Source organism: Neophocaena asiaeorientalis, unplaced genomic scaffold, assembly GCF_003031525.2.
Source record: "Neophocaena asiaeorientalis asiaeorientalis breed wild unplaced genomic scaffold, Neophocaena_asiaeorientalis_V1.1 scaffold89, whole genome shotgun sequence".
In the NCBI taxonomy this organism is placed as follows: domain Eukaryota; kingdom Metazoa; phylum Chordata; class Mammalia; order Artiodactyla; family Phocoenidae; genus Neophocaena; species Neophocaena asiaeorientalis.
Window position 1 is genome coordinate 10,439,722 of NW_020172592.1, and position 25,880 is coordinate 10,465,601.

The 25,880-nt window shown below is 38.0% G+C and overlaps 1 protein-coding gene across 1 annotated transcript in view; it reads left to right on the top strand.

The window, feature by feature from the left end:
* Window positions 1-25,121, top strand: part of CACNA2D1 (calcium voltage-gated channel auxiliary subunit alpha2delta 1) — a gene marked incomplete at its 3' end in the record, with an annotated part of 105,384 nt that extends 80,263 nt beyond the window's left edge. The window contains exons 2-3 of the mRNA XM_024738444.1: window positions 8,263-8,344; window positions 25,005-25,121. Coding sequence (XP_024594212.1) covers window positions 8,263-8,344; window positions 25,005-25,121 — 199 coding nt within the window. The remainder of the gene's footprint in view (window positions 1-8,262; window positions 8,345-25,004) is intronic.
* Window positions 25,122-25,880: the final 759 nt, after the last annotated feature.

Sequence of the window (25,880 nt, forward strand, 5' to 3'; positions counted from 1 at the left end):
TTTCCGTGGCATGTGGGATCTTCCCGGACCGGGGCACGAACCCGCGTCCCCTGCATCGGCAGGCGGACTCTCAACCACTGCGCCACCAGGGAAGCCCCACACATTCTTTTTTGACAGAGGACTTACTACATGAGATATAGGAAGGAAGGACAGTCTTTGTAAGACCTATTGTAATATTTCTTAGCTATCACTTTGGCTCCATTATGACAACCAGTAAAAAGGCAAATTCTCTCTGTAGCATTTAAAACAATTAAATAGACAACTATGCAGACTTGACACTTTGTACTCAACTGCTGCACTTTACAATAGATGAAACAGGGTGTAATTTATGGTGTTCTCAATTTGATGTTCCTCAAATGCATGCAAAATGAAATGGATTACCATCTCTTTCTTTCTTCTTCTTCTTTTTAAAATAGTTTCCTGAACTATGCTATACTCTTTTGAAAGCCATCCTACAGGCAAATCTAACCTCAAAAGGAGCAATATTGGACTTCCCTGGTGGCGCAGTGGTTGAGAGTCCTCCTGCGGATGCAGGGGACACGGTTTCGTGCCCCGGTCCGGGAAGATCCCACATGCCGCCGAGCGGCTAGGCCCGTGAGCCATGGCTGCTGAGCCTGCGCGTCCGGAGCCTGTGCTCCGTAACGGGAGAGGCCACAACAGTGAGAGGCCCGCGTACTGCAAAAAAAAAAAAGGAACAATATTAATTGCATGGCGAGTATTCTTCTCTCAAATTTAGTGAAAACTTGAGTATTTTATATTATTTGCCTTTAGAATTTGGGCTATTTCTGTACAGTAAAGTGAAGTAGAAGATATAAAAGATTATCTCAACTACTCAATAAAATATTTGCATTTGCCTCAATTTTTAGAGATCTCATATAGAATTCTCCAAAGTACACTGAGCCGGCAGACATCATCAAACAGTTGGGAACATATACTGCTATTTGACTCTGTACTGAGTTATTGTAGAGGTAGAGAAGGATTACAAGACTTCATTTTTTTCCTATGAAATTCAGTGTCCACTTGAGAGATTTAGAATTACAAGGTGTGCGTTATACAGATTTAAAAAAATTTCTTTAAAGTATTAACTTGCATTTAAAAGTTCTTCTACTTGTTGAAAAGTGGGTGCTGTTTATAGATGCATGGGTCCAGCAGTTCGTTTTTTTCTGATGTGGATTTTGGAGGGAAGAGGAAATTTAGTAAGTAAATTATTTACTCTGCATGCATTAAGTAAAGATAATTGGGCGTTTTAAAAAACAATAGTGCAATTACATTTTATTTCAATACATTTTCTATTTGTTCAGTAAATATCTGTGTGCCTGTTATATGCAAGGCACTGTAATACTGTAATATTGAGGATTCAGTGATGAATGAGAGTAAAAGTATATCCATCTAATCATGAAAGTCTACAGAAAAATAAACACAAAGCACAATTAAAGTGCTTTGGAATTTAGTGGATAGAAGAGGACATTTTTAGTTTGGGAGCTTGTGAAGGTGACATTAGAGTAGTTGGGAAATTTATTCACAATGGAGGTGGAGGATTAATTTCAGGGAGAGGTTATAGAGCCAAAGCAGAATGTGGAAAAGGACAGTCGACACACATGGAAATGTGTGAGGTTGGTGGAAGTAAAATGGCTTAGAAAAGTGGAAGCTACAAGGCTGGGCTGTTAAACTTCTCTCAACTTGAAGTTTTCCCATCTATGAAAAGTGAGCACTAGTTTTTCTGATGACTGAATGGGAGAGTGAATGTTAAATACCTTTGGCAAGAAGTTTGGCATGAAATAAGGTCTCAGTGCATTCAGCTCTCAGGTATGTATTGGGAAAAACACTGAGATACCATTATTTTACAAAGGATTGAAGGAGGGATATGATGAAGAAATTGATGGCATGGACCATCATGGATGACTGAGGAGATGGTTTGCCAACAAGAAGAAGGAACACAGAGGGTTAGTGCTATGGGCAGGGAAGATTTTAAGTTTAGTTTTATAGATATCTTGAAAAAGAAGGCTGGAAAATCAAAAGGGAGTGATCTAGAAAATTGTAATTAAGGCAGAAATGGAGCTCAAATGTAGGAATTATGTATGTACAGGTGGCAATTGCAGTCATGAGATATTGACGTTTTGGGGTTGTAGGAGCTTAGAGAAACACAGGGTTTCAAAAGGCAGTGGAAAATTGGGAGACGGGAGAGAGCAGAGAGATAGGAAGTAGCTTTGTTGCATGCGTTGACTGCATACCCAGTCTCTGGAGCTTCTCATCATTCTTCTCTATGAATACCATCCATTCACACTCTCCTGACTATATCATGCTCAAGTCCTAACCTGCTAATCCTCTGTTACCACTTGACACATGAAGTCAGAGAGTTACATTTCTAACAAGCAGAGTAAGTATGTTCCTGACATCACAAGTTGCAAAATCCAGAGCATATTCTCATGGAAACAGTGTACCTGTTAGTTCAGTTCTGTTGTATCTATATAACCTGATATACATTGATTCAACTTTTTTTGAGCTGCTCAGATATTGTAATGTATATTTATTTCCAAGAGAAAGATTTTCAAATGAACTGTAAACTTTCTGAGAGCAATCCATTTTATTTCAGTGATTTTTAGAATTTTTACTTTTAGAAATTATATTTTTATTCAAGTGATTTAAATGTGGGATATGTGTTCAGGCCACTTTCTTCATTTAGTCTTCCAGAATATTCTTTTATGAGATTATTAGCCTACAAACCCCCAAAATGATGAGAAATTTGAAATTTGGCAATACAGTATTTTCACATTTTCCTAGAAATATTGTAACAGCATTTTTGGTTCCATAAGAAAAATGTTTAGAAAATAAATGTTGTGTATAAATATAATACTGTAACATTTTAATGAATATTTTTGGTAGTCTTTGTTATTTAGAATTAGTAGAGATCTTAAAGTTTTCAGGTCCTTCAGTTCACCTTTCCTTGTCCATCTTTCCCACCTGCTGGTATCTGCCCCATATTCATCTGAAAGCCTTTTTTCTCCCATCTCACCCTCTTTAGCCTAGTACTGGTGGAGAAATTCACACAGTCATGCTGATTAGTACTGATGAAAACTGGTGACCCCCAGTATAGGGCTTGTCCTTAAATACTCTCCAGTCATTGTTCTTCTGAAACGTCCAACTTTTCTTTTCAACTACCCTGCCTTAATACCTCCTGCCTATCTCTGAACTGATGACTCTGTCTACTTTATTACAAAAAAGAAAAAAAATAGAGACTGATAAGTAGAACTGTCTCCAGTTTTTGATCGAGTTTTTTAGCTATTTTCATTTACTTAAAACCGTTTACGTTTTCCCTTCGATCTCCATGGAAGAAGTAACCTACTTTCCAGCCATGGATTAGGATTCTCCTGTGTTCTGCTTATTTCTTCACTCATCCTTCACTCGATCATGTTTGGAATATAGAGGTGAGCAAGAAAAAGCTGCAGGAATCTAGTCTTTTGAAGGCCCTTGCCCTGTCAGTAAGTTGCATGTTCTCTCCTGAGATTTCTCTGTGATGTCTCCTCTCCGTGCCTTTCTCCTTTTGCATGGAACCATGCCTATATCTCTCCGATTATAAAACAAAAAGGAGCACTCACTCCTTGTTCTCCCTTTTTTCCTAGGTTCCACACTTCTCTCACTGTCCTCACATATAAGATAGATAAATTTCTCTCACCTTGTTTGATGACTCTCTCTGGATATTCTTACCTTCCCTGGCTTTTGTGATACCATTGTTCTTGGATTCCCTTCTTTCTTGCCACTGCTCAGATTCCCGTCTCTTTTTTCAGTGTTATTTTCCGGAGTTCTAGCTGCTGTGTATTTTCTTTCTCCCTTTATAAACTCTCCTTTGGGAGTCATACACTGATTTACCTTTGTCCTTTGAAACTACCTGATCTTTAAATGCTATGGAAACGTCTGAGAGCTTCAAATCTATGTATGTTCAATTGCCTACTGGGTTTCTATACGTGAATCTTTCAAAAACATCTCTACCTGAACCAATAAAAACGAACTCATCAATACCCCTCTAAATCGTTCTTCCTCTTATACTTACTATAACAGAATGTCCTAACATTGTCTAACTGAGGAACTCCGTGAGTCATCTGCGAATCCTTTCTCCCATTCACTATTTAAATCTAGTAGTACATGAAATCCTGTCATCCATCCTTCAGAGTTTTGTTGAGCTGGTATCTTCTACTTGGTCTCCCTTTTGTCTCCCTCTCTACTCTCGCTACTACTGAGCTAGTTTGAACCCTCATTTCTTCCATCTTATCTAGCCCCTCCCTCCTCACTCTTTGTTCTCCCTCTAAGCCACCATCCGCTTGGCTATCAGAGAAATTATTTTATCATGTTCATATACCGTTAATCTTGTTACTCGCTAACTTCACATTTTCCATTATTTCTCCATTATTTTGAGGATACAATATAAATGCTTCAGAATGTTATTTAAGACCCTGGGTCTGGCCAACTATTTGCCAGAATTTCTTCCTGACCATTCCTGCCCCCATTCCATACATTTGATGAACAACCTTGGACTCTGGCCATGCAGACTACTTGTGGTTGCTGACAATGCCACGTTTTAAATTCTCCCTGCCTTCGTTGTTTCTTCCTTCCCTTCTCGATTTTCTTAAATTCCACTTGTCCTTCAAATCTCACTTTAAGTAGCTACTAGTCGAAAGCCTCCTCTATCCACCTCCCCACACAACTATCTAATAAACTTTAAGTGACTCTTCTGATTCCTGAAGCATGTCCTAGAGATGGGATTCAGGATGGGCTAAATATGGTTACATAGCCTATTGAATATTTTAAGCTGAAGGTGTTGGGGAAGTGGCATCTTCAGGAAGGACTTTGTGACCTTCCCCTCATGTGAGCGTTGCTTCCCTATACCTGGGAGAAAGGAGCATCCTTATCTCTGAAGACATGGGGCAGAAAGAGAAATGTGAATGAATGGTCTCTGTTAAGTTTCCCCCAGTTTGCTATACTTAGCTCATATTCTTTGTCCCATCATATCTTTCTGTTCTTCATCAAACCTAGCATAAAGACACTCAGGTTTAACCATTTTTTTGGGGTGGGGGGCAGGTCTTCATTTCCTTATGAAGCCTCCCGTGTCATGTAAAACTTGAATCAATTTGTATGCATTTCACTTATTAGTCAGTCTTTTGTTACAGGTTCTCAGTCAAGAATTTAGAAAGGTAGAAGAAAAGATACTTTTTCCTCCCCTACACCACCTTATTCTTGTTCTCTTCTGCCTCTTTCCTGTCAGACCCAGTTTTAAACCTAACCAAACTGTAACGCATATATCTTTCGTTTCAGCCCTGCCAGCTTTTAGTATCTTCTCCAGCAGATACTAGTTCTTGTTGAGTGGGCCGACAAAGAAGAAACAACAAATTCTTCCTCATGGAGTGCTATGTTCATTTCTTATTATCTGAAAAGACTATATATCCTCTGTAACTTTCTCCAAAATATTATAGTGCCTTCTGGAGACATTTAATAAAATAGTGCTTAGTGATTATGCATATGTGGTTGACAATTTACCTAGAAAGAGAAAGACTGATAGAGAATTTGCCCATATGAATATTGTCCCTTATGTAATTTTTCACTTTCATGATCAGTGAGATCTTCGCTTATTTCCTAGCCATTATAATCTTCTAATTCCAGGTTTGAAAGGCAGAGTGCTTATGTATTTTAGGAAAAGCAGGTAATACCGCATGTCTATAAAAAATAATCTTTGTTCCTATACTATTTTTTTTTTGTGGTACGTGGACCTATCACTGAGACCAGTCTTCTCTGCCCCACTGACAAGCTGTTAAGAACATAGTATAGGGGGCTTCCCTGGTGGCGCAGTGGTTGAGAGTCCGCCTGCTGATGCAGGGGACACGGGTTTGTGTCCCGGTCTGGGAAGATCCCACATGCGGCAGAGTGGCTGGGCCCGTGAGCCATGGCTGCTGAGCCTGCGCGTCCGGAGCCTGTGCTCCGCAACAGGAGGGGCCACAACAGTGAGAGGCCCGCGTACTGCAAAAAAAAAAAAAGACAAGGCTGACAGACGGGAGCCAGGGGGCTCAGTTCAGGGTGAATGCTCACTGGACAGAGCCAGCGCTGCGGTGGGGAAACTGGCTTCAGTCCTTGAATTACAGCTTACTCTCTTATGACAGAAGAGTTAACCTGTTTAAAAAAATTTTTTTATTGAAGTATAGTTGATTTACAATGTTGTGTTAATTTCTGCCGTACAGTGAGGTGACTCAGTTATATATATCCTTTTTCATATTCTTTTACATTATGATTTATCACAGGACACTGAATATAGTTTCCTGTGCTACACAGTAGGACCTCCGCTGTCTATCCATCCTGTATAGTATAATAGTTTGCACCTGCTAATCCCAAACTTCCAATCCTTCTCTCCCCCCACCTCCACTCCCCCTTGGCAGCCACGAGTCTGTTCTCTATGCCTTTGAGTCTGTTTCTATATTGTAGATATGTTCATTTGAGAGTTTATGTTCACTGTCGAACATATCTAAGAGTTACCTTTTAAATGTATAAATTATTTGTATGCTACTGCAGTATACTGAGACTAAATAAATCACAATGTCAATAAAGAAAAAAGAGGGAAAACATTTAGTATTTATAAAATCCAAAGAACAGAATAAATAAGCAATGATAGATACACATACCATATATATGTAGAGAGAAGTTCAAATTCAAATCATTTCCTATCCTTATTAGTGTTTTCTTATATTTGCATGGACAGAAAAGAACACACACTTTAGGTCTTTTTGAAACATGAGGATGAATAAATGAAATATATGAAGGGATTGCAAATTAAATTTAATTTATTAGAATGGGGAAAATTGTGTGGTATTTGGTAATCGCTAATGACAGGAAAAATAAGATAGACCATCAGTTTAGAATTTTCTAAAATGTTCTGACATCCATAGCTTGTATTTTAAGATCTCCATTACGTTAAAGTATATACAGTTGTCCCTTGAACAACATGGGTTTAAACTTCGTGAGTCTATTTATAGTAGATTGTTTTCCAGTTAATGTACAGTACTACATGATCCATCATTGGTTTAATCTGTGGATGCCAAACCACGGATGTGGAGGGCTGACTGTAAAGTTATTTGCGGATTTTCAGCTGCCTGGGGCTTTGCACTCCTAACCCCCCACATTGTTCAAGGCTCACCTTTACATGAAAAGGATTTGAACTGCAACCTTCAATCATAATTTTAATGCTCAAAACCATTTCTTTAAAACTTAAGCCTTGATCCAGTAATTCCAAATCTAAGAGTCTAGCTAAGGAAATGAAATACTTTTAAGCTTAATGTGTACTGAGATATTTGTTGCAGTGAAATTTTTAACAGTCAAAGCTGATGACATTCTAGTTATCTTTTTAAAAAGGGGGATGGTCAAGTATATTATGGGATTTAGAGATAAGGGAATATTAAGTGGCCATTAAAGTACAGTGTTTATAAAATATCTGTAATGACATGGAAGGGTATTTATCATGTGACTGATGGAAAAAAAGATATGTGAATTTTACATAATATGTGCTTGACCTTGTGAAAGAATTTTAAAAAACTTGAAGGGAATACATCAAAATGTTAAGTGATTATCCTTGGGTATTGGAATTATAAGAAATTTAAAAATATTTGTCACTTTCTGGCAGTTTTCAAATAGTCTACATTTAGCACACCCTTAGTATTATATTACAAAGGCTTGTAAACTAAAGGGTAAAGTTTAGTTTAGAATATTCCATTTAGTAACTTTTTTTTAATGGAATTTTCGTAAAAATTAAGCAAACATTTACCCTCATTTGTCATTTTTCTCTTTTTGAGTTGGGGATATTTTAGCATCCTAAGAGGTTGCCCCTAAAGGTTCATTGGTCTTGTCACTTAAAAGTGGGCTGGGGGCTTCCCTGGTGGCGCAGTGGTTGGGAGTCTGCCTGCCGATGCAGGGGACGCGGGTTCGTGCCCTGGTCCGGGAGGGTCCCACATGCCGCGGAGCGGCTGGGCCCGTGAGCCACGGCCGCTGAGCCTGTGCTCCGCAACGGGAGAGGCTACGGCAGGGAGAGGCCCGCGTACCGCATTAAAAAAAAAAAAAAAAAAAGTGGGCTGGAGGGGTGGGTAGGTATAGTAGGAGCTGCGAAGGAGGAGAAAGACTTAAAGGTAATTTAATGAATTATCTGCGGATAATCTTTGCATATAGAATGTCAGTCTGTGGCCTTACTTTGTGAGAGATCTGATAGAACATTCTCTTCTCTGATTTCTGCAGCATCAAGTCATGGGTGGATAAGATGCAGGAAGACCTTGTCACCCTGGCAAAAACTGCAAGTGGAGTCAATCAGCTTGTTGATGTGAGTAAAGTCTCCCAAAACTTACTAATCATTTCTTTATTTTGCATGCAGTTCTTTCCTCTAAGAAACTGTCTTTCTATATTATAAATAGGACAATTTTTCATGTGAATCTGATAGTGAAATTCTGAGAGGGACTTTTGGTGCTGCCAGTTACTGCCATCCCTAACAATTAGTGAGGTGTTCTCACTGCACTTTACAGTTTGTATACAGCCTTCCCTTACATGAGTTCATATGATATATAGTCATCCCTAAAATTCAAATTGGGGTGTCCTGTTTCCTCCCATCTTCAGGGGATATTAGTATCTTTTGTATAGTGGTGACTTTAAGCCCTGTGAGGGATTCTTTTGAGTATCCTCAGTGGGAACATATCTTCACTCTTTGAGGGTAGATTTTATTTTCAAAAGCGGTTTACAATGTTTATAGCCATGCCTAGAGGCTAGAGTGAATCACTGAGATGGGTCGTACAGACTTTTGTGCAAGGAAAGGAGACACTATAAAAGATGGTTTTTCTTATGATTTATGAAATGACTATGAATGTCACTCTAAAATGATTTTTGATAATAATAGCAACATGGAAATATTTGTGTAACATCTTAAATCGATCATTTTCCTTGGGTAAGAGCATGTACATATATAGCTTCCGTAATATTTATTAAATTTTAAGCATCATTTCTTTAGAGTCTCACTGCTTTCATTTCAGTGTAAGTAATCTAACAATTTGAAAGTACCTTCATGTTGTGTTGTTAGTGATGCAGTGAGGTGTTTTGTTTTCCAAAAATGTGGTGGATCAATGAGGTGAAATGGTATAAAAGTGGTTTCATGTATGATCTGTGAATATTTATTATATGAATATTTATATGTGAATATTCCTCTCTGGGAGAAACTAGAATGAATGGTTACCGTGTGTATTAATAGGAATTCATAAAGAAACCTTACTAAGCATATACTTCAAAATATTATTCCTGAATCTCTTCATAACACAATTGTAGGTTTCAAACCGAGTATATGTTGAGTAAATTTCAATATTTATGAGACGACATAAGGAATATATTTTGAAATGAAAAGTGTTCTTTCTGAATAACAATGATCGAATTAATTCTAATGAACAGTTACTGAGCACGCAGCATGTCCCAGGCACTGTGCAGGCTACCAGGGGTTGACAGAGACACAGTTCCTCTCCTCAGAGAACTGACATGCTAGTAATCAAAATCTCCATTTTTGAAGGTGCAAAGATGCCTGAAGGCTACTGTTAGCTGATGTTTGGGATCTGCAATGATTCACTGTGGGAAAATAAATTAGAATATGAAAGTGTGTAGGGTAATAAGTAAGCCTCCATGAAAGTGATGGCATTTGTGGAATGAGAAAAAAAGAAAAGAGAATTGACAGATTCTGGTTAAAAGTTATGTAACTCTTTTTATTGACAGATTGAAATTAAAAGTAAACTGCTTTTGGGAGCTCTTCTTTACTCCTCAGTGTTTTATCAGCCTCAAAAACCACTTTGTTGGCTGAACTCGTTTTTTACTTTTGGTGTTAATATGTGAACCCTCTCTTGCCAAATCTGCGTTTTTCAATGAGTCCTTAAGAAAAAAGTCTCACCTGATGTCTATTATGCTTTATGAGTTGTAGATGACTAAGAAGAGTGTAAATATTGATGCATGATTAAATGGCCTTGTGTAAATTATGATAACAAAATAGAATGGACAGGATGGAAGAAAATCCCCACAGTGCTGCTTTTATGAGGCATTGTACCTCATTACAGTGATAGAAAAAATACAAATAAAAGAATTATATGTATGTAACAAGGGAGGGAAAGAGGAATTTACTGCTGGAAGAAGAATTTAAGTATTAGGGGACAAGAAGATAGGTAAATGTGTCCATATGCCTCTTTCCTTTTGCCCAGAGAGAAGGTGGTCCATGATGGGGGCAAAAGAGGTGCATTTCTTTTTTTTTTTAATTAAAAAATTTTTTTTTTGGCAGCATTGGGTCTTCATTGCTGTGCAGGCTTTCTCTAGTTGTGGTGAGCGGGGGCTACTCTTCGTTGTGGTGCATGGGCTTCTCATTGCGGTGGCCTCTCTTGTTGCAAAGCATGGGCTCTAGGCACGGGGACTTCCGTAGTTGCAGCACACGGGCTCAGTAGTTGTGGCACACGGGCCATAGAGCGCACGGGTTTCAGTAGTTGCAGTGTGTGGGTCCAGTAGTTGTGGAGCGCAGACTCAGTAGTTGTGGTGCACGGGCTTAGTAGTTGTGGTGCACGGGCCTAGTTCCTCCACGGCATGCGAGATCTTCCTGGAGCCGGGATCAAACCCATGTCCCCTGCACTGGCAGGAGGATTCTTAACCACTGCACCACCAGGGAAGTCCCAGTGGTGCATTTCTTTTTGGCCACAGGAACTTAAAGCGCAGACTAGCTGAAGGATGCCAGAGTTGAGAGTGAAATTTGTGTTGAGACTAAGGGTGTTAGATGCATGGTAAGGATCAAAAGTTCAAAAAATAGAGGAATTTAGCAGGTTTGGGGTTGAAATTCAATATTTAAAAAATGATGATTCCCAAATTATTGAATGTAGTTTTTACTGGCATCACAGGGCACATCTTGCTTTTTACCTGCGGGCTCAGCTGCAATGAGGGAACATAGCTAAAATTGGACATCTTTGCAATTTTATGAAAATTACTTTGGGCATCATAAAATATTAGCCCAGGGAAGTCTGATAAATAGTATTGAATAAAAGCAGTACCTTAACTTTAAAAATTAGAGATTTTGCCCAGGTACCTGATTAACTTCTGTTAAAGATCAGGAATGAATAGGCTTATGTAGTACTATTAGCCCTGATACATTCAAGTTTTAAGATATCTTTTATTGGATTTTTCCATTTCTAATCACATATTGGGAGAATGCACGTCCTTCAATTGCATATGATCATCCACAAAGTAGATTAAATAATTGAGGAAAGAGGGGCTTCTCTGGTGGCACAGTGGTTAAGAATCCGCCTGCCAATGCAGGGGACACGGGTTCGAGCCCTGGTCCAGGAAGATCCCACATGCTGCGGGGCAGCTAAGCCTGTGCACCATGACTACTGAGCCTGAGCTCTAGAGCCCACGAGCCACAACTACTGAGTCCGCGTGCCACAACTACTGAAGCCCCCACGCCTAGAGCCCAGGCTCTGCAATGAGAGGCCACTGCCATGAGAAACCTGTGCACCGTAACGAAGAGTAGCCCCCGCTCACCCCAACTAAAGAAAGCCCGCTTGCAACAGCGAAGACCCAAGGAGGCCAAAAATAAATAAACAAACAAATAAATAAATTTATTTAAAAAATTGAAAGAAAAAATAAAATTAGGAGAAAGAGATAATGCATTATACTTTTCCTTAGTATAGTACTTAATATATTAGAACCTTTTAAATACAACTGAGGACTACTTTTTTTTTTTTCTAAATTAGTTCAAGTGTCCAAGCACTGTCCTAAGCCCTTTACATCCATTATCTTATTAATCCTCAGGATAACCTTGTGAAGTGAATATCATCATCATTAATATGCAGGAAGAAATTATTTGCAAGGTTAAATTTTTGTTCTAGGGTATACAACTACTAAATGGGATATAACTCCAACAATGAAAAGAGTCTTGTTATGCTTTAGAATATATGTTAATATTTTACCTTTTTATATTACCACTTGTATTTCGAGAAGGTGAGCAGATCTTCAGTTCGGTACAAGGTTAATATATCTGGTTATGCTACTGCTCTTTTTATAAAAGATATAAAGAAGAAGTGAAAGCTCTGCCACCAAGTATTTACTCATGAACATTTCCATTTGAGTTTCTTTAAAAAAGAAAAATGTAGAAGGAAATTCTATGATGTAAATTTACATGCAGAATTTAACAACTTCCATTATTGTTCATGTGCACAGAAATGGTTTTGTGTGTATTTCAGTTGAAAGAATTGCTGCGAATTGTACAGGAGGTTTTTCCTGATTTTTGTCTTCATGGTCTTCTAACTGAAGAAAATACACTTATTATTTTTTATAGAATGTTATAGCATATCCTTTTAAAAAATATTAAAGACTATTATACCAGTAGTTCTTAGAGTTGATAGCTTTGTGATCTAGCCAAGATGTTTATTTATTAACCTCATGGTGTTGCTGACATAGTTGACATAATCCATGTAAAATATTTATTGACCTATAATCAGAACTCAACAAATGTCATTCATTTGTTATATTAATTGAGGGTATAGTATTATATTAGTTGGAGGTACAGGTGGAACCAATGTAACAAAGACGTAAGGTAAGAGTGTATTTTTCTCTCATATGACAATCTAGAGGTGTGCAGTCTAGGGTCAGCAGAGTGGCTCTGCCATCCTCAGCATATGGCTTCCTTCCTGGGTCCAAGGTGATCCTTTCAGTTGCCCTTATTTCCCAGCCATCATGCAAAGGGAGAGAGACTAGAAGAGCGGGTACACAGTCCCTGTAAGGGTAAGGCATCTTGCGCCCATTCTGGTGGTCAGAACTTATTCTCATGGCCACATCTTAACTGGAAAGGAGTCAGAGAAATGGAGTCTTTAGCTGGGTAATGATACGCCTACTCTCTCACAGTGGAAGAGGGCAGAACAAAGAGTGGAGGACAACTAGTCTTCCACTGATAGGTACTATTTTTTGAAGAGCTATATCTAAAAATGTATTAAAGACACATTAATAGAAAATGCAAGGTATATATGAATATTTAAACATAATCGAGAATGAAATCATAGATCAAGAAAAAAAGACCCCCAGATTATGAAACATATATGTATTTTTAAACAATTTGAATTATAGAAATTTTTGGAGACATTGTATTACTTTTGTTTATATTTTATTGAATAAAATTTGACGTCATGTAAATTTAAGTTGCACATCATGTTACTTTGATACATTTACATTCTTTAATATGGTGGCCATTGTAATGATATTTATCACATTACATACTTATAGTACAGTATTATCGTCTGTGTTCAGTAAACCATACATTAAATCCGTATCACTATTTTAGTATTTGTTACAAGTTTGTACCCTTAAATGCTATTAGTTTTATCCCACTGTCCCCTCTCCCCTGGTAACCTCTGCTTTACTCTGTTGTTGTTTTTTAGATTCCACACATAAGTGATATCGTACAGTACTTTTCTTTCTCTGTCTGGCTTATCTTACTTAATGTAATGAGCTCAAGGTCCATCATGTTGTTGAAAATGGCAGAATATTCTTCTTTCTCATGGTTGAATAATATTTTATTGTATATATATACTACATCTTTTTTTTTTTTTTTTTTCCGTACCCGGGCCTCTCACTGTTGTGGCCTTTCCCGTTGCGGAGCACAGGCTCTGGACGCGCAGGCTCAGCAGCCATGGCTCACGGGTCTAGCCACTCCGCGGCATGTGGGATCTTCCCGGACCGGGACACGAACCCGTGTCCCCTGCATCGGCAGGCGGACTCTCAAGCACTGCGCCACCAGGGAAGCCCTATACTACATCTTTTTATTCATTCATCCACTGATGGGCATTTGGGTTGTTTTCATTTCTTGGCTATTGTGAATAGTGCTGCAAATAAACATGAAGGTACATATGTCTCATCAGACTCCTATTTTCTTTCCTTTGGGTATATCCCCAGAAGCAGAATTGCTGGATCATATGGTAGGTCTATTTTTAAGTTTTTGAGGAACCTCCATATTATTTTCCATAGTTTTTGGACTACTTTACTTCCCACCAGTACTGTGTAAGGATTACTTTTTCACCAGTACGTGCCAGCACTTGTTGTCTCTTGTCTACTTGATGATAGCCATTCTAACAGGTGTGAGGTGATAGCTTGTTGTGATTTTTATTTGCATTTTCCTGATGATTAGTAAGGTTAAGCATCTTATCATGTGCCTGTTGCTCATTTTGATGACCTCTTTGGAAAAAATTTCTATTCTACCCTTTTCTTCCATTGGATTATTTTTGTTATTGTTGTGTTAATATGCAAAATATATTTTAAAACTAACCCCTTTCTGATATTTAGTTTGCCAGTTTTTCTCCCATACTGTAGGCTACCTTTTCATTTTAATTGTTTTTTTTTGGTTGCTGTGCAGAAGCTTTTGAATTTGATGTAGTCCCATTTGATGATTTTTGCTTTTGTTGTTTGTGCTTTTGGCGCTGTGCCCAAAGAATCATTGCCAAGACCAATATCAGTGAGCCTTTTGCCTATGTTTTCTAGGATTTTTATGGTATCGGGTCTTAGTTTAAGTCTTTGTTCCATTTCGAGTTAATTTTTGTGAATGGTGTGAGATAGAGGTCCAGTTTCAATGTCCTGCATGTGTTTTTTTCAGTTTTCCCAGCATCATTGATTGAAGAGACTAACCTTTCCCCCTTGGGTGTTCTTGGCTCTCTTGTTGAATATTAGTTGATCGTATGTACCGGGATTTAATTCTGGGCTGTCTATTCTGTTACAGTGGTCTATGTGTTTATTTTTGTGCCAGTACCATACTGTTTTTCATTACCATGGCTTTGTAGTATAGTTTGAAAGCAGCAAGTGTGATACTTCCAGTTTTGTTCTTTGTTCTCAGGATTGATTTGGCTATTTGGGGTCTTTTGTGGTTCCAAACACATTTTAGGATTATTTCTTCTACTTCTGTAAAGAATGCGTTTGGTATTTTGATGGCAATTGTCTTGAATCTAAAGATGGCTTTGGTTAGTATGGCCATTTTAACAATATTAATTCTCCCGTTCCATGAACACAGGATGTTTTCCCATTTGTTTATGTCTTCTCCAATTTCTTTAAGTAAAGTGAAGGCATTTTATTACTTTGAGACACACACACACACAAACACAAACTTTTTTAGCTATTGTGCTGGCAAGTGGAGAGGATGATAATCATATGTTAATAAATAGATGACATTTTAGAAATTAAAGTGGTGTTAATATTCTTGGAAACAAGGTTAAGTTCATAAAACATTCACTAGCAACCATTTTTTCCTTTAATACATTAATAAATTATTTCATGATAAAGTTATACCAAAATTTCAATGACCAGGTATTCTAAATTAATGGTTTCTATAACAATAAGAATTTGCTTTATGCAAAAGGTTTCTAAAAATAAATTGATGAATAGAAACTGCTCTTTATTTTTTCTATAAAATGCCTTGCTGAATCTGCAAAAAGTTATATTAAAAGGAAATAGAACTTTGCAAATATGTCAGAAATCCTCAGTTGCTGCACTTGATTGACTCTGCCCTGGGGAAAGCAAACCACAACTGTGGAAGCAAATTACAATCATCCGGGAGGTTAGTTGTCTCCTTTGTGTGCTATTTTATTCACACTTCTGCCTTTCCCTTTAGGAATCCAAGACTTTCTTGTAGACTCCTTTTTATTACAAAAGGAAGGGATTGATAGTTATTTCCACTTGGTTATTTAAGTCTTTGGTTACTCTTTGAGCCCTGGAGCAGAACATATTTGGTATTAGGAAGCAGATGTGAAGACCGTATTTTGGGAAGAGGTAGAGTTTCTCCTCATTCCAAATAGGTCTCTTATTCCTGGCAGGGGACAGGTGGGGACAGGGGACTAGCAGAACCTGGACTGAGGTGAGGCACATGATACACTGAAGGTGAAGAATTTAAGGAGGTGCACTTGTTCTGAGGGTCATAAACTTGCACGATCCTTAGAGTGAGTTAGGGGCTCCTAAAATTTTGTGCTCTCGCTACCTCACTTGCCTCACCCTCGTCCTACCCCTGAGGCCCAGGGACAGGAAAGGCCTAACTTACTCTGTATCTTCTGCTCCCCATGGCTGAATGCAGAGACATTTGCAGCCTTTGGACATCACACAAATTACAGGCTACATTTTCTTTCCTGTAACTTTCCCCCCAATGTATAATGTCAGGTGTTTCTTACAGCCTTGTTTGATGTTTTGTAAGTTTCCCAGATTCCTCTTATGCCCCTGTAAGGTACAATGGCTATTCTTCCAGTGTTAGCAATATATGCATTTTGAAATCTCACCCACGTTCTCTGACATTGGTCCATACTTCCCCTTCTATTTCAATTTTAATGTGCTGTGTCTTCTTATAATGAAGGATGTTAGGGAAATCCAAACTTTTTGTTAACAGAGACTATTGTATCCCTCTTGTTACCTAAGAGAGTTGAAATGATGCTTGTCACCTTGTTATTATAAGACTATCATCTTCTTTATTTTAGTTGTTTTTTTAATTTTTAAATTTTATTTTATTTTATTTTATTTTTATACAGCAGGTTCTTATTAGTCATCAGTTTTATATACGTCAGTGTATACATGTCAGTCCCAATCGCCCAATTCATCACACCACCATCCCCCCGCCCCCCACGGCTTTCCCCCCTTGGTGTCCATACGTTTGTTCTCTACATCTGTGTCTCAACTTCTGCCCTGCAAACCGGTTCATCTGTACCATTTTTCTAGGTTCCACATACATGCGTTAATATACGATATTTGTTTTTCTCTTTCTGACTTACTTCGCTCTGTATGACAGTCTCTAGATCCATCCATGTCTCAACAAATGACTCAATTTTGTTCCTTTTTATGGCTGGGTAATATTCCACTGCATATATGTACCACAACTTCTTTATCCATTCATCTGTCGATGGGCATTTAGGTTGCTTCCATGACCTGGCTACTGTAAATAGTGCTGCAATGAACATTGGGGTACATGTCTCTTTTTGAATTATGGTTTTCTCTGGGTATATGCGCAGTAGTGGGATTGCTGGGTCATATGGTAATTCTATTTTTAGTTTCTTAAGGAACCTCCATACTGTTCTCCATAGTGGCTGTATCAATTTACCTTCCCAGCAACAGTGCAAGAGGGTTCCCTTTTCTCCACACCCTCTCCAGCATTTGTTGTTTGTAGATTTTCTGATAATGCCCTTTCTAACTGGTGTGAGGTGATACCACATTGTAGTTTTTTTTTTTTTTTTTGCGGTACGCGGGCCTTTCACCACTGTGGCCTCTCCCGTCACGGAGCACAGGCTCTCGACGCGCAGGCCCAGCGGCCACAGCCCACGGGCCCAGCCGCTCCGCGGCATGTGGGATCCTCCCAGACCAGGGCTCGAACCCGTTTCCCCCGCATTAGCAGGCAGACCCTCAACCACTGCGCCACCAGGGAAGCCCTGCTTTTCAATATTGTCCTATTCCTTGTATTGCACACATTCAGATTTCTTTCTCTCCTTATTAATGCACATTTCATTTGAAGCGTGGCTGTAATACCATCTTTCACCATGTTTTTGACTATCGTAATCCATGTGATTTAATTCCCTCTGAATTCTGACAGCACAATTTTCTATACGTCTAATACTCTTCCTCATATTGATCATTACCTTATTTTGTGTATTTATTATTAGAATCGAATTGTCATTTAGGTGTTGTGTTTTTATTTCATTATGTAACTGCATAGGTCCTTACATAGCCTCGTTTGTTTTTGGTTCAGAATAGATATTTATTTTAAAATACAAGGAAGCCCTCGTTAAAGTAAGCATTCACATTCCTAGAAAAGCCTGACATAGTACCAGTGTCACTGTCCATTCAGTCATTCATGCCATCAGTATTTACTGAGTGCTCACTGCATGCCAGGCACTATACTATGTGCTGGACTGTACCAGTGAACAAAATGGGCAAAAGTCTCTGTCTTCTTGACACTAACATTGTGGTTAAGAGAAGTAAGAAATACATAATAAACATGATACTTATATGTTAGATGATCTTTGCATATGCTTAAAGGTAGCAAAATAGAAATCTGAAGCCATAAAAATTTCAAAGGTAGTATGGTGGGGGAGGGAGGTCCAAGAGGGAGGGAATGTATGTGTATGTGTAGCTGATTCACTTCATTGTACAGCAGAAACTAACACAACATTGTAAAGCAAGTATACCCCAATTAAAAAAAAAAAGCAAAAAAAAAACTAGGTTATTGGGAAAAGAAAAAAAAGGAGGGGGGCTGTAATTTACCTAAAATGAAGTTGTAGACTATCAAATTTGATTTTTTTTTTTTTTTTTTGCGGTACACGGGCCTCTCACTGTTGTGGCCTCCCCCGTTGCGGAGCACAGGCTCCGGACGCGCAGGCTCAGCAGCCATGGCTCACGGGCCCAGCTGCTCCACGGCATGTGGGATCTTCCTGGACTGGGGCACAAACCCGTGTCCCCTGCATCGGCAGGCGGACCCTCAACCACTGCACCACCAGGGAAGCCCAAATTTGATTCTTTTACTGATATTAATATAATGCCTTTCATCTTATGAGTGCTTATATCTTCATAAATTTACGCAAACTATTGGATTAATATATTTCAGCAGTTGGTGTTGGCATTCCTTTTTTACCCAACTGTGTTAGCTGACGTAACTGACAGTATAATAGAACTAATGCATTTTAAAAGCTTGACTTTTGTTTAAGAGAGTGCATTATTCACTTTTTTAATCAAAGGGTAAGAGGAGAGAGTTTGAAGAGCTTAGGGGTTAACTAGGAAATACTGCATATTTTTTATGGCAAAGTTCACTTTTTAAAATTCAGCTAATTTTCAAAGGAGGAAGGTAGGTGTTTTTTGGTAAAATATATTCCAATATCAATTCAGATTTAGTGTCACTAGTTACTCTTTACCTTAGATAAAGGAGTCTTCCCATATCTCAACATCTCTCTGTGTTGGCCAGCTTAGATGATGATGAGATTTATGGTAAATTAAAAGAAAGACCTTACTTTTGAATCGTAGAATTTCTTAAGGGAACTTTCATCCTTGAAAGTGACCAAGAAAGAAAATTATATCATACTTTTGTGTTAATGCGTCTTTTAGAAACAAGACTTTCTAAGTTGCTAGGGAACATGTATTTCAAAAGCCCATGGAACACTTAATAAAGAAAAAAAAACCCAAAAAATAAACCATCCCACATTGCAAAGTTCAACTAAAAGTAAAACTGATTTTGTGAATATCTAAAGCGGTTGAGGAGACAGTGAATCTCTTTTCCTGTCTGTGTTAGTATTGAAGTTATATGAATTTAGCCAATAAAGATAGTGAAGTTAGAATGATGATGAGACTTATATTGTAACATTTTCTCTTAATCCCACCTTTCATTACTATGAGGTGGAATCATATTTATTCACCCAATTCATATATATTTTTGTACAGTGTGCCATCTATGCTTTATATTTTTAGCTCTTCTGTCTAAAATTTCTTTTTAGAATCCTATACAATTATGAAGGTTATAATGGGAGTCCTGAGATAATTTCATTATATCATAAAGTCTAACGGAAATTGTACATTTCTCACGCTAGAGCTCAGTTTTCATTTCAGTGAAGTGAATCTGGCGACTAATGAAATGGACATGCAAAGTAGTAATAAATAATGTTAATCACAACTTACATAAAATGCTTCTTAGCATTTTTAGTTTTTGGCAGAGTGAATCACTTGGGGAGTGTATCATAGAACTACCTGTAAAAGAAAAATAAAGGTAGTACATTTAAGGGAACTCAGGAAGAGCCTGGGTTTCAGCAAGAATTAAAGGCATTTAGAAGATAGTTTGGGCAGTGGGAAGGAAGGTCTGGAGCTAAGGCAGCCCCAAAGGCTGAGTATTGTTTGCCTCTCAGCTGGGGGCTCTTCACAGCTAACTCACTGTGTTAGTTTTCTCTTGTTAGTGTGACAAATTACTATATATTTATTGGCATAACACAGATTTATTATGTTACAATGCTATAGATCAGAAGTCCTTTCCTTGACTCATGGCCCCTTTCCTCCCTCTTGAAAGCCAGCTACACGGGCTGATTTCTTCTCATGTTGCCATCTCTCTGGTTTTCTCTTGCGTGGTTACATTTTCCTCTTCCATTTTTAGGACCTTTGTGATTACATTGTACTCACCAGGACAATACAGGAAAATCTCTTTAAGTGCAGCTGATTAGCAAAACTTCTGCAAACTTAATTCCCCTTTGCCTTGTAATAACATAGTCACAGGTTCTAGAGATTAGGATGTATCTTTGGAAGGTCACTATTCTACCTACCACAGCCATCACTTATGTCACTCAATAGTATCTGAAGACTGTTTTCCTCCTTTCCTCTTTTCACTTTTGATGCTGCTTCTGCCCTTGATCCATCCAACTTGTCATGCTATGGTGAGAGAATCTGATTGGTTCAATATATTATCCTTGTTTATATGGATCCTTTGTACCTGACTCCTCACAGGCCATTAATTCAGAAATTAGCTGCTTCAAGGTCTGATGTGCCCTGATGCAATTAGGTAGGGGCCAAGGGCAAGGTCTTACATTAGAATATTGCTACCGATTTGTAAGGAAACTCCTGTTTCATCAGGGACTGTCCAAGGAGAAATGTCCTTCAGAAAGATGGCAGAGGTCTTGCTGGCTTGTCCAGGACAAGTTCCATTGGAGGGAAGTAAATGTAAAAGCACTGAGGGAAGGGGCTGTCAAAATTTTCATATTTAAAGTTTAATATGCAGAAATTTGACTTTGTTTCTCTTTAGGGCACTTAACTTACCATGGGCTGCCATTCTCTCTCCCAGGAGGGGAAAAAAATTAGTCTCAGCATTTCAAGGTTAGTCTCTTTCAGTTTAAAACAGCCTCTTGTGGTCAATTATGTATTCAATAAATTCTAAGTTCCAACTCTCTTTCAGTATTCTCTGATTTTCTTAACTTTTCTCCTGGGCATCTGGGTGTAAGGGGAAACTTATGTGGCAAGATATCTGGTGTATTTGCTCTCTTCTGTTCTCTCGATATGGTTATTAATGTAATTGCTGCTAAGAACTCGGCCAGTCTCTCCAGCCTGTGTAGGGCACCTCAGCTCTGGATGATTGATTGTCACCATCGTCTTTCAGCTGGACCTCTGCTTCCCACTGTCCATCTCTGTCTCTGCATTAGGATCCCCCTGAACCTGCACCGAGACGGTCTCCTAGCAGACATACTGATCCTTAATTCTCAGCTACCTTTCTTGTTCATCCGAAGGGGCTTTCCTATTTCTTTACATCCTGCTGAAGCCAAGGAAGGTCCTGGGCCTACAGTGGCACTGCAGACTCCCTTTACCTAAACATGACCCATTATCATGTGACCTGCTGCTCTAGGCAGTGGTTTGCTCCTGAATGATGTGAAATGGGATTTAAACTCCCTCCACTCTGATATTCCAAAGCCTGAAACCTACTTTTCTCACTAATACAATTGGTTAATTAAAGATATTTTTTAGATTTCTTAAAGTGAGTAAATGATGTGTGTGAAACACCTCAGAGTAGCTGCCTGAATGTGATTGCTAATATAATCGTCTAGGTCATCCAAAACTTGGAAGCCTGTCTAGCTTTTAGTAAACACCTCTGGTGTATTGGTATTATTTCATGGCGTAATTCCATGGTGTAATACTAAGTATTATGACTTCTGAAACATTTCTTTAGGTATGTTTACTAAGCGATTATATCAATGAGTGATGTCACTTTTTAGATATTACATATGAAGTAATTTCTAAGTGTATTATTCTGAAAAACCATGGACTTATATAGAGCCAAGAGACTTAGAAAGAAGTTTTCAGTGAAAAGGGTAGGGAAACCATAGTCTGTTTTCATCACAGCAAAACTTGGCCTGTGAATTTAGTAGTGAAAGAACATTAAAGCCAGTTAATTAAGATTGTAGGAAAGAAGGAATGTACAAGCAACAGGTATTCTTTTTGTCAAAACTAGTGTCAAGGGTGGCAGTGAGAAGGTTTGAACTATACAAAAAAATTAAAGCATATTAATATACAGTCAGGAGGAAAAAGATCCTGTCTTGAATTCTCTTTATGTGCTGCGTTCTTTCTAGTAGAAGAAATGGAAGCCAATGTCACATAGCGTGTGAGGAGTTGACATGTGATTTGAGTTGAGCTCTATCTGGTGCCAGAAACTCATATTATTTCCACCATGCTCTTTTTCTTGCAGGAAAAACATAGGGTAAAATGGTAAAGCAGATAATTAATTTTTTAAAAAGGAAAAGAAGCTAGGAAGAGGGAAAGAAAAGATGCTTTAGACTCTTTAAAATATTCATATGTTAACATGCTAAATATTGGAGAAATGTGGTTTATTTTAGTGGTGGAAAGAATTATAAATATCTGTAAATTATGGAAATATATCATCTTAAACATCCACGTGAAACCTTCTACTCTGAAAATTGTTTACTGAACATACACCAGGAGACTTTTTGAGAGCCTTCACAGTATCTCATGCAACAGAAAAGAATACTGCATTCTTTGAAACCAGAAGCAAGGTCCAGTTCTTTTGGTGGGGGCAGTTATATGGTTCTAATTCATTTTTATTACAAAGAAAACATTTCAAATGTGGTTTTATACATAAAAAAGTAAACGGTAGGATATTTACATTGGGGATCTAGACTTAAGCTTCCTTTCCTTTATTTATTATAGTTTATTTGCAACCTAGACCTTAGTTTTTATTTTCTACGCATTTAAAAATTACAATATAAACAGAATTTGTGAGAATATTCTGTATCTGAGAAAAATACACATACTTGAACTAAAATAGTTTCTTCTGATTTATAATTCATTCATTCTTTATAGCACCTGTAATGTGTCTGGCATACATAGATAATGACTAATAAATGCCATTAACTGTAGTATATAATGCGAAATAGAGATTGTGCGTCCTGAACTAATCTTTACCAACTCTCAATTCTATTTGAGTTCCTATACCACAGGAAGGAGGTTAGACTTCAGACAGAAATGGACAAGATATTAATGGTACAAAGCACAACTGCCTTTCACACCAATTAGCTATATCCATTTTGCTGCAAAGAACTAAATATCCTGGATCAGTTAAAGTGATGTTGAGGTTTATCTGTTTGTACTCCAAAATCAATTAATCTATTCAGGAGTACATGTTCCTGGATGGCATTTTAGGCTGAAATGAAAGAGGCAGCCTTGGGTTGGAGGGAGTTCTTCATGGATAACCTGGGTCTTTAAAAATAGGACTCAATAATCTACTCATCAGTAGAAGAAAGCAGAAGCAATCCAGTAATATGCAGGAATCCTGAATGAAACTAAATATAGGAATTTTATATGGCTAAGTTATTGTGCCTTGAATAATTGGAATGAAAACCTGCAAGGTCAAAATTCAAACAAATGTGAGAAAAGCCTCACCGTTTGAAAAGGATAATTTTAGCAGTAAGAGTTTGATTGAAATCTTAAACTATTGATTAGTTTATTAATTTAATTATAGTTAATTGTTTTTAATTTATTAATTAAAATATTGGTATGTTTTAATCACTTAAATAAAAATGTATAACTTCATGTAAAACCAAAATACTTAAAAAAATAAATATTAGCATATGTATTTGTGAACTTTTTATTTATTTATTTTTTTTGCGGTACGCGGGTCTCTCACTGTTGTGGCCTCTCCCGTTGCGGAGCACAGGCTCCGGACGCGCAGGCTCAGCGGCCATGGCTCACGGGCCCAGACCTTCCGCGGCATGTGGGATCTTCCGGGACCGGGGCACGAACCCGTGTCCTCTGCATCGACAGGCGGACTCTCAACCACTGCGCCACCAGGGAAGCCCTTTGTGAACTTTTAAAGCCAGTGTTCACCAGCAGCATCCATGCTCAGCTGGGAACAGGCTGTAGAACCTGTTGGTAGTAACACAGAATGCTGGCGTTATGCCAGTAAAAAGCAGGGTTGAACTGGTTCCTACTTATGCCTGGTTTCACTTCTCATAAGACGGTAGAAACCTGCCAGTCCCTGGCTTTCAAAGATGGTTTAGTCATGCATGTGCAGCCCATCTGTTGGATGCATAAGGGATTTCCTTCTCAGCTCAGCCCTCCAGTCACAAACACAGTCACTGGTTTTTTTTTTTTTTTTCTCCCTCCTTTCTTTGATTTTTCCTCTCTTGCCAGGAGAGTACAAGCTCGGTAAACCAGGTACATCTTATTGCCACTCCGGGGAATTCCTTCCATAAACACTGACATGAGCCAGAAACATAGTTTTCCTATTGCTGTCTAGCTTTCAGTATAGTTTTATTTGGTAAGTTAAAAAAAATTTCAATTTCATAATAAAAATGTTTATACTATTACAGCTTTAGCCAAACTTTAATGTAGAGCTCAGTGACCTTCCTCTTTGTGAAATGAAGCTCCCTGGGTCACCAGGATGAACCTGAGCAGGGGAAGGGTTTCATTCTCCGTGTCTCTCTTTCTGGTCATAAAGCTTAGCAGCATAGTTTTTAGCCTCAGTGATTGCAGTGAGGGAAAAAGTGCAAGTCTCCCTCATCACAGTATCGCATTCCCCTTCCCCCGACCTTTGTTCGTTGCACACATCCTCCAGGTTTGACCTCCTGTGCTTAAATTCTTCTGTTTTCTAGAATGGCCTCCCTCTTTCTTTAAAATGCTGAAGGCAGTTAATACCAGGTTTTGAGGTTGGGGGTACAACTTAAGGTCACAAAATTGCATACACAAACCACTGTGGTACAAGATGTTTTACAACCTGTTAACATGACACACTATTTTGGTGAGGTTGTGGTCTTACAGCAAATTGATATTTATATATATATTTCGGGCACACCTAAACTCAGAAAAGATCAAGATGAAGAAAGGAAAGGGGTTGCCTTTCAAATCAGTTGTTTATGGTTTTAAATATATTCTAATGAGCATTTAGGAGCCAAATAAGCAATTATTGTTCTTATTAATTTTATTTTCCCTTCATATAGATTTATGAGAAATACCAAGATTTGTATACCGTGGAACCAAATAACGCACGCCAGCTGGTGGAAATTGCAGCCAGGGATATTGAGAAACTTCTAAGCAACAGATCCAAAGCCCTGGTGGTGAGTTTAAATTGTATCTGCTCATTTTATTATTTTCCATTACTCATTTATTATTTATTTTTCATGTTTTATTTGGAGGTTTTCTTTAGTATGCTTTCTTTTCCTGAGAAACTGTGTTCAGTGTTATGTTCATAAAAGATGAACTGTGAACACCAAATAATGAATTAGCTTATATCTAATTATTAGTTTATTTTTTTATATTAGGTGATTTAAATACAGAGAAACCGTAATTTAATTGGTACATACATCTTTTTATACATATGTAAGTTATGATGCATAATAATCATGTTTAAATAGATCATACAATGTAAAACCCATGAATATTGCCAGCATCCTTAAAACTGCCTTTGTAGTACTTTCCTATCTCATCACCCTGCCTCCCTGCCAGGGGTAGCCAATACGCTAGACATTTCATTACTCATTTCTTTGCTCTCTAAAAGTAGCTGTACCTCACATAAATGTTTTGCTAAACATGTGTTAGCTTGCTTGTTTATCAGCTTTATTAAAATCACATTATGCTATTATGTAGTCTTCAGCCACTTGCATTCTTCTGTCAACATTATGTTTGCATGATTTATCTAGATGTTTGTGCTTAGCTTTAATTCATTTTTATTCATGGTAAAATACTATCTTCTGAGGATATATCTTAATTTATTCATTTATTCTCTGCTGGTAAATTATTATTTGGATTGTTTCCAAATAGGTGCTACCATGAACAGGGTGGCTACATTTTCTTGGAACAAGTCTCCTGGTACACAT